This window comes from Juglans regia, chromosome 15 (assembly GCF_001411555.2).
Source record: "Juglans regia cultivar Chandler chromosome 15, Walnut 2.0, whole genome shotgun sequence".
NCBI classification, from domain to species: domain Eukaryota; kingdom Viridiplantae; phylum Streptophyta; class Magnoliopsida; order Fagales; family Juglandaceae; genus Juglans; species Juglans regia.
Window position 1 is genome coordinate 1,852,569 of NC_049915.1, and position 9,675 is coordinate 1,862,243.

A 9,675-nucleotide genomic window follows, 5' to 3' on the forward strand; every position below is an offset into this window, starting at 1 on the left:
CTCTGCTTCTCAGTTCATTACTTCTCTAAACAGTTCTTCATCATTAGAACAACAAAAGAACGACGCAAGACTCGTGATCTTTTCACTCCAATCACGCATTAGAAAAAAGGGTACAGTTCAAGAAAACAATCCTTCTCTGTATCTAAGTTCCCTCATTTTATCACCTTTTTTTTCTAGTAGCCAATATAGTTTATATGTGATTGCGTTCATTTTCTTTTTGTATTGCTTCATAGTCCAGAACTATTTGGAGGGTAATGTAGTGCGCGTGATCATTTTCTGAGTTCAACTTTCTTATCACACTCTGTGCTTCGGAAGTTATTGTTTGCTCTCGAGTATTGGTTTGGAAAATTTATATTGAACTTTGAGGGTGAAGTTCGGTCTTGTTTATATGGGAAGATTGGTTCTTACTAGCGGCGGGAGTGTTACTTTATCTTTCCGGGCCAACCTTATGTTTTGATGGTCAATTTTTTTGTTCATAATATATATATATATATATATATATATATATATATATATATATTTATATGTGTGTGTGTGTGTGTCAATAGCAGTTATAGGTAATGGATGAATTACAAATAGTATTTTTTTTTCTCTTCAACCGAAAACTTAATATTTCCTGATCAAAATCATGATTATGGAGAATGGAAAAGACTAAGAAATGGGTTGAATTGACAAAAGTAATAAATCGTTAATTAAAAAGAAAAGATACATATTTACACTTCGGAAATTTTTTGGATAAAAAATTACAAAATCAAAGATTTTTTTTTTTTTTTATAAAGATTCGGGCTAAACTTGAATGATGTAAACTCACTTGAAGTGGTTGTCTTGTTATAATCCATTTGGTTTGAAGTCTCATATGAGATATTAGTCTCTCTTTTATTTCAGTTTATGTTTTGAGGTAACCTCCTACGGAAGTTGTTTATTCATTAGCATTCTACCATCTTTTGAACCCTATTTGTGATTTTCTTTTCTTCCTTGAGGTTTAAAGTATACTTTCACAAATAGTACCTTATATTCAAATTTGAATGGGCCCTCTGAATTTTTTGTTGAAAGGTTCTTGGTTTTCATTGCTAGTCCAGACCGTCTGGTTGTTTAGGTTTCTAGAAAAAAGTACTTAATAGAAAATAAATCTGGAAAAAATAAATGAAGAATTAGAGATTTCAAAACAGAATTAAACTGAAGTTGAGTTTCAGGAGGTTTGTTGTGGGTTTGCTGATTTTGTGTTATTGCCCGTCAGGTGTATGCAATAGGGATATATCTGCACCTAGAAAACATGGCTCAGGGGAGGTATTCCCAAGTTGACGGAAGGAAGTCTTCAACTTACTGTTCGACCATACCTATCGTGATTTTCATTACATTTTGTTTTGTTGGGATTTGGACTTTAATGTCATCCATTGTTCCAGTTCAAAATTCGGACTTGATTTATCAGGAGGCTGTAAATCCAACGGTGACTGAAAATAGTTATAGGCAATTTAAGGACAGTTTTGGTTCTTTTCCAGTGGATTCTACAAATGGAGATGGCAATACCAGAAATGACCAAGACAGAGTTAAAATGGAGTCTGGGAATATTCCCAAGAATAATCAGCACAAAGTGGTTACAATACAGAACCCTGACAGTGAGCAGACAGAGTCAGAGGAGGGACTGGATGAGAATGAATCAGATTGGGTTGAGGGTGAAAAGAAGCCGAAGACAGTGGAGAGTCAAGATGGAATAAAGCAGGAAGATAAAGTGCTTAGTGAGACTGTCAGGGAAATGATTGATAAAAATCATGATAAGCATTTGGAAAAGAATGCTTCTGAGAATGGTATTAAAATCGAGGAAAAAGATTGGGTTTCAGAGCTTCTCCATGCTGGTGCTCAGTCGAAACTTTTGAATAATACTACCCCTCAAAATGGGGCTTGGTCGACCCAAGCAATAGAGTCAGAGAATGAGAAGGAATCACAACAATCTTCAATAACTATGAACCTCAGCAGCTACAGTTGGAAACTTTGTAATGCAACTGCTGGGCCAGACTACATCCCTTGCCTTGACAATTGGCAAGCTATTAGAAAGCTTCCAAGCACGAGCCACTATGAACATCGAGAAAGGCACTGTCCTGATGAAGCTCCAACATGTCTTGTGCCTCTCCAAAAAGGATATAGACGGCCGATTAAGTGGCCTCAAAGCAGGGATCAAGTATTATAACGTCACATCTAATGCATTAATGAAAAACTAATTTACTTGATGTTGAAATTGCTGTTCTGGTTCCTGATGCAGATATGGTATCGTAATGTTCCCCACAAAGAGCTTGCAGATTTTAAGGGGGGCCAAAACTGGGTTAAAGTTACTGGTGAATACCTCACTTTTCCTGGCGGTGGAACTCAGTTCAAACATGGTGCTCTTCATTACATTGATTTGATCCAAAAAGTGAGCCCTGTCAGTTTTATTTTATGCTGTACCTGCATCTTGTGGATAACAACTGTTTTCTTGAATCTAATTTCATAAAGTACGTATACAAGTCTAACAAGTATCAGGGACATATATAGTGTTGTGATGTATTGTAAACGAGGTACTTTGTAGCTCATGCCAGATATTCTAGTGCTCCTATCTTGGTGCAGATACAAACCTATTTATATATTCATTCTGTGTAAAAACCCTCAGAAGCCCCCCTATCTTCCCTTTTTTGATTGTAAACTAGTCCAGTTCTTATTTCCCTTAGTTCATGGCTGGGTGCTTAACAAGAGGAAACTTAAAACTTGACCCGGAGCTATGTATGTCTCTTGTTGTACACTACATAAGTTTTCACTAGTGCAATTCTTATTAATATGCATACACAGGTTTGCCAAAGAAACTGTGGCCTCTTGGATCATCTGCACTGTACTAATAGATAGTCTTGATGAGCAGAATGAGGTGTCCCAACCTGTCCCTTTCTGTATTTCTTCTCTCCATAATACTCAACACAAGTGATGTTCTGTTATTTTGTCGTGACACCAATTTTATATAACCTTGACATCATCTTTGTTCTCAATCTTGAACATCCATCAAGCATAATCCACTTATGTTTATTTACCATTTGTTTTGAAATTTCTCTTATTCTCCAAGTCCAGTTTGCATGTCATATTGAGATTCTATTTCTTATCTGACTAGTATAATGGATAAGATGGATGTTGGTATGATAATGCAGTCTCTTCCTGCAATTGCATGGGGGAAAAGAAGCCATGTGATATTGGATGTTGGGTGTGGAGTGGCGAGTTTTGGAGGTTATTTATTCAAAAGAGATGTTCTTGCAATGTCATTTGCTCCCAAAGATGAGCACAAAGCTCAAGTACAATTTGCACTTGAACGAGGAATCCCTGCTATATTGTCAGTTATGGGCACAAAAAGACTTCCCTTCCCTAGTGCCGTATTTGATCTTGTTCACTGTTCACGCTGTAGGGTTCCTTGGCACATTGAAGGTAACGTTTTGCCTCCACTTTCTTTTCCACCTTTTTTTAACTCTCCTCTTTCCCAGATATATATCTTTTGTTGTCTAAAAATAATATTGAGGTACATCACAGGCGGTAAACTTCTCTTGGAACTGAATCGTGTCTTGAGACCTGGTGGTTATTTTGTCTGGTCTGCTACTCCGGTGTATCGGAAGAATCCCGAAGATTCTGGCATTTGGAAAGGTAGAATATATCTTTCTAATGGAGGTTTCTAGTCATGACAGTGGGATTGATTTTTAGAAGCCTTTCTATTTTTCTTACCATGGTAATTGATCGCAGCAATGTCTAAGTTAACAAAGTCAATGTGCTGGGATCTGGTGGTGATTGGAAAGGACAAATTAAATGGTGTCAGTGCGGCAATATACAGAAAACCCACTTCCAACGAGTGCTATGACGAAAGACTGCAAAATGAGCCTCCCCTTTGCAAAGAATCTGATGATCCAGATGCAGCCTGGTAACACCTCTTTTCCCCATGGTTTAACATATTGGTTTTATCGTGGTGGTGTTGTCTGTGATACCCCTCATATGATAAGAATAAGGGTAGGTGGTGTATGGGATCCTGCACTGTTTGGGAATCTTTATAAGGTTCCAATTAGGCTCCAATTGTATCATTGCCTAGTTCTTTTGGAGTATAGGCCATGTGGTTTGGGCCTTCCATTAGAGCATTACATTGTCCTGTTATAAGTGAACAAAAGGCACTTAAATAATATGTTTTCTTTCATTTAGGTGGAGACAGTAATGCTTTTCATACTTTTGACAAATAATTATTCTAATTACAAGCTGTTATGTTTATATTGATATTTTGTGACCTACTCTACATTTCTTTTAATAGATTATATCTTGCACAAAAATGAAATCTTATGGGAGATGAAAGGCAGTACCATTTCACCATATATATGTAATAAATTAGGCTGAGGTTCTATGGATTTCTGGTGGGTATCAGATGAAACATCATGTTATTGATTTTGTACCTATATGCTCTGGCGTTTGCAAATCAGATTCATTTCCGCCCATTAAGATTACATGGCTGTATTTTTCTGCAATTCACTTCTATTAGACAAAATGGTTTCTTAAAAGCAATTTTACCTTTGGTGTTTGGATATTAATTGAGTAGTGTGTTATTGACTTAGCATTTGAGAAAGATTTAAGGATATTTCAGGTTTTCCTCTTCACTTTCTACATGGGAAGAAGATTACTTAATTTACATGCACTGAATTGAATGCTAGAAGTTGTACTTTCATAAATTAAACATTCATTATATTTTGCGTTTAAAATATTATTCTCATTGTAGTGGTTATGGGAAAAGTTAAAAACATGAGAATAGGAAACTACCAAAGCATGGGTGATTTCATCTGCCAAAATCTGTTTATCTTTATTGATTTCTTATTTATCTAAGCAAGATCACTGGCTCCAGAATTTGCTTCACTTTTCTGCAGAACAACCTCTCTGTATTTAAAATACAATTGGAATTTTTAATGGTGAGTACTTGTCACTTAGTGTTTCTACAAGTGTATTTTTTAGGAATGTAGCAATGCAAGCGTGCATGCACAGAGTGCCAGTCAATGCATCAGAGCGGGGGTCTCGTTGGCCTGAGCAATGGCCTCAAAGGTTGGAGAAACCACCTTACTGGTTGCATTCTCCTGAGGATTTCACTGCTGACTACAATCACTGGAAAGGTGTTGTCTCCCAATCATATTTGAAAGGGATGGGAATCAGCTGGTCTTCTGTGAGAAATGTTATGGACATGAAAGCTGCATATGGAGGGTAAGCATCATACTATCTGATCATTTCCCATCAAGTTGAGCAGAATTGTTGGTTAAATGATAAGGATACGCTTTCAGCACCCTATTATCATATTCTATTGCCATGCTTATAACCTTACCTTCTTCTAGAATGGCAAGAAGATTCCTGACTCATTTACATTGTCTTTTCTCATTTTCTATCGTTTTGGTATGCTTTCCATAATGGGTAATTCTTTTAGGTTTGCTGCGGCAATGAAGGATTTGGAAGTGTGGGTTATGAATGTAGTCCCGATCGATTCTCCAGACACGCTCCCAATAATATATGAGCGTGGTCTATTTGGAATATATCATGACTGGTGTGAATCATTTAACACCTACCCGAGATCTTACGATCTTCTCCATGCAGATCATCTTTTCTCCAGTCTTAAAAAGAGGTTTGTTATGTTTTGTAAATCATTGGATGTTTTATTCATCAAAGCAGACCTCTAATGTTTATCTGATGAAATGTCTCAATTTTCTGGTCACAGGTGCAACTTAACGGCAGTGATTGCAGAGGTTGACAGGATCCTTAGGCCAGTAGGAAAGCTGATTGTACGGGACAATGATGAAACCATAGGTGAAGTTGAGAACATGGCTAAATCTTTGCAGTGGGAGATCCTATTTAGTTATTCGAAAGACAATGAGGGGCTGTTGTGTGTTCAGAAGACATGGTGGCGTCCCACAGAGATGGATACAATCATGTCAGCTATTGCTTAAGCATGGCGCTTCAATTAGTGAACTGACTGCCTGAGTTAATGCTTTGCTGTTTTTTTTTTTTTTCCTAAGCAAGTTAGCAATTTATAGACAAACTAAAGGATTACAATATACAAGTTTTAGTGGAAAGGAAGTACCCTACAATCATCCCAAAATCAACAGATACATCACATAAAAAAGAAAAAAGATGGATCTGGAGCCAATTAATTGGCTCCCACCCATGTCCCACTAGGGGATGCCGCTTGCAGTGGTTCAAGTATAATCTAATAAAACTAGGGCTATACAAGAAACGGACCGACTCAGACCGGCCGGCTGATCTCAGAACCGGTCTAAATCGGCAGGGAACTGATCGGCAGACGATGGAATTTTATCAAAATCGACGTCGGCTGGTTCGATCTCGGTTCGAACTAGTAGAAAACCGCTTTATCGGTCGACATCTTAAACCATTTATATATATATATATATATATATAATCCATTCTAAAACGATGCCGTTTCCAAGTGAAACGGCGTCGTTTTGATTATGCAGTTAAAAAATAAAGAATGGCGTCTTTTGGCAAACAGAGTCGTTTCTGCCTAGGGTTTAAACAACCCTACTCTCAGTCTCCTCATTTCATCGTTTCCAACCCTCAGCAAGCAGTCCTCTCATTGCTCTCAGTCTCCAGCGGCGCAGCGACTCATCCCTTCCAGCGTTTGCAGTGGTGCAACCCTCCACATCCCTCCGTTTCAAGCCCTCGCCCTCCACTCCAGTCTCCACTCTCCAACAGCATCGGCAACTTCCTCAGTCGTGCCCCTCATTTCATCCTCTCCACTCTCCAGATATTTTTTTTTTTTATCTAGTGTTATTTCTGTTGTTTACTATTTTCTTGGATTCTTAGATGATTCTGTTGTTTAGGATTTCTTGGATTGTTAGATGATTTTGTTGTTTACGATTTCTATTTTCTGGATTTTTTAATTTGGTGGTTGTTTGGTTGGATTGAATGGCTATTTTAGGCAATTTTTTTTCGAAGAGATGCAACTGATTTCCAACAAACCACCAAACCGACCGTGAATTGGCCGGCAATCGTACCGATCAATTTTACCCCTTACACGGCAGGTTTTCGGCTGGTTTTCTTTCCCTACATATTAGTATCGGTCGGTTTTGATTTGTGCACAAAACTGAACGCACAAAACTGAACCGAGGGGTCAGTTTTTCACTCCTAGATAAAACATACTATATTACTGCAACTTTCAGTTGTTGTGCTGTTAATATTATTGGTCTATTATATTTCTCCATTTTTGAAATAAAAAAAGCAAATTAGATATAGTTTATTGTTCGATCTTTTAGTCCCAGCCATGTCATACATGTACACAAGCCATAATACTTGGGAAAAAGAAGAAGAAGCTATTCACAGGCTGTTGAAAGAATAGTTTTCTCAGCCAAGTTCTCAACAGAAGAAACACCTCCTCCTCCCTCTTTAATCATGGAATCGTGTGCTGATAATAATGGTGTATGAAATTACGGAACATTGTCCAACAGCAACACTTTTGAAGAAGAAAATAGCAAATCCTATCTTGTTTTATAAGTGATCAGTTCCATGCGATTAAAAAAATATATCATCCCATGAGAAGGGCTTACTTTTTATTGTGTGGTAAGTAATCAAATACCACCTCCCCACAACTTTGTCGGGATTCACATTCTTAATTAACTTGTTTATTATATCCAAGTTTGTGATTTTTCTACTTTAGAACTCTCGGTAATTTAACCAGACAAGGCTGAGAGCCTGAGAGCTGAGAAAGGGAAAAATGAAATCCTGTGGCGGTTGAGAGAAAAGAAACAGAAAGAAAGAAAGAAAAGAACCCCTATGACCTAACTTCAATAAAAGAAAGGATAACTGTTATAATTACTGAGAGATTTTATAAAAATAAATTAACAAACTAACGTGATTTTATATTGTACGTTAGATCTATTTTATAATAATTGTAATTTTATAATTTGACATATTAAATGAAATCATGATATCAATTTGTGAATTTACTTATATAACATTATTTTGTAGTTAAAATATTTCTCAAAAGAAAAAATTCACCCTTTTAAATTTATTGGATTATTTATTTATTTCGTTATTTATATTCTTTAATAGTTTTATTCATCTTTGACTCAAAATGTGTAAATTCAAATGCTAGTTCTGCCACTGTCTTGACCAGAATTGCATATATGATTAAACAAGATAAGGTCGGATGAAAAATTAATCTTGAATTAAACAGTTTATAAGGTAATATTTTTTTAAAAAAAATCAAGCATTTTGCTAAACGAGCTTAGCTATAATAAGACATGATGGAGCTATTGGGGTACCCCTATTATTTCAGGAAATACATATTTTAAACAATATATAAATATATATATATATATTTATATTTATATTGATTTCTCAGTGGCAATGCTGATGACCATTGTCTTTTGTTGGCAAAACAGCAAACAAAAAGTTCCAACATGCTTCTAATTCTGAACATCTCTACAATTTTTCTCCACTCTTTGGGATTGTTTGTCTTCTGAACTCCAAAAAGAAATGAAAAAGGGTACTGTCCTCATGTTTGCATGATTGAAAGATAAAAATAATACTAGACTTAGGTGGTGTTTCCAAGTCATGTTTGCATGCTTCATCTGCTTTAGTTTAAAAGTGCAACTTTAACCATGCATGATAGTATGCAGCCATGTAAGCCCAAAGAGAATTCAGTTGCAATGTATTGAAATGATTAGCATTGTCAAATTTGATTTCTGAAACTAAACAAAATCTAAGCATGCTTCGACTTATGCATGGAATCATATTTTTTTCTCAGTAAAAGAAAGCTTACAAACTGGCATGTTTTGGTGTGGTACATTAGATATACCTTATACTTAGACATATCTCATTAGGCCATATCAGTTAATAAACCCATCTTTTGTAATTCACTTTGTATCAAGCATTTGTCTTAATGAATCTCATGGCATGCATGATATGCAGGGAATATGCGTCCATACAAAAAGTGCAGACCAAGTTGGTACAATTTTCTTTAATGAGCATCACATATTGATTAAGTGATATTAGAAATTATATCACTTCAGTAGGTTTGACAGCAAAGATTTGTTACCAGACAGAAGATTAAACAATTAGACCACTCAACCAAATTCTATGCTTGTATATTGGATAATGAGAGCAACAACATGAGCTGCTTAAAAAGGTTAGAATTATCAAATACCACATTGTCTGCCATTTAGTCATCTTTCCTCAAACATCCAAGTTGGCAGTCTCCATACATTACTCAACATGTCTGCTTGCAACAGTCTCTCTAAAGCTGCAGATTTTGAAAGTTAAAGGAGCACCCTCTTGACCATTTCCTGAGTATTCAACATGTCAGGTTCTTGGAGACACAAGTGCTTGATCTTGATGACTCTTCTTGCTTTCATTGTTCTTTCAGAAGCATCAAGATTGCCTAAGGAATACTGGGAACAGATGCTGCCCAAGAAGCTTCCCTCTCCTTCCTCATCCCCCTCCAGAGGCACCAATTCTCAAACTTCATCATCTTCCACAACCTCGAAGGCCGACGGGGACCTCCCCTCATCAGATGGGAAGGTCTAGTTGCGATCTGAAGAACTCTAATTCGACGTCTCTCAGTCGAGCGTATGAAATACAGTTTTGGAATTGCACTAATGAGAAGGAAGGAAACATGCAAGACTTTGCAAACTAGTCTTTACA

At 36.7% G+C, this 9,675-nt stretch overlaps 1 protein-coding gene across 1 annotated transcript; it reads left to right on the forward strand.

Moving 5' to 3' along the window:
- On the forward strand, positions 1 to 6,050 carry LOC108980091 (probable methyltransferase PMT25). The gene is made up of 9 exons (XM_018950908.2): positions 1 to 110; positions 1,238 to 2,176; positions 2,258 to 2,407; positions 3,165 to 3,435; positions 3,538 to 3,648; positions 3,745 to 3,919; positions 4,987 to 5,229; positions 5,447 to 5,641; positions 5,735 to 6,050. Exons 2-9 carry the CDS (start codon positions 1,274 to 1,276, stop codon positions 5,961 to 5,963), a joined length of 2,277 nt encoding a protein of 758 aa, XP_018806453.1. The 5' UTR covers positions 1 to 110; positions 1,238 to 1,273; the 3' UTR covers positions 5,964 to 6,050.
- Positions 6,051 to 9,675: the final 3,625 nt, after the last annotated feature.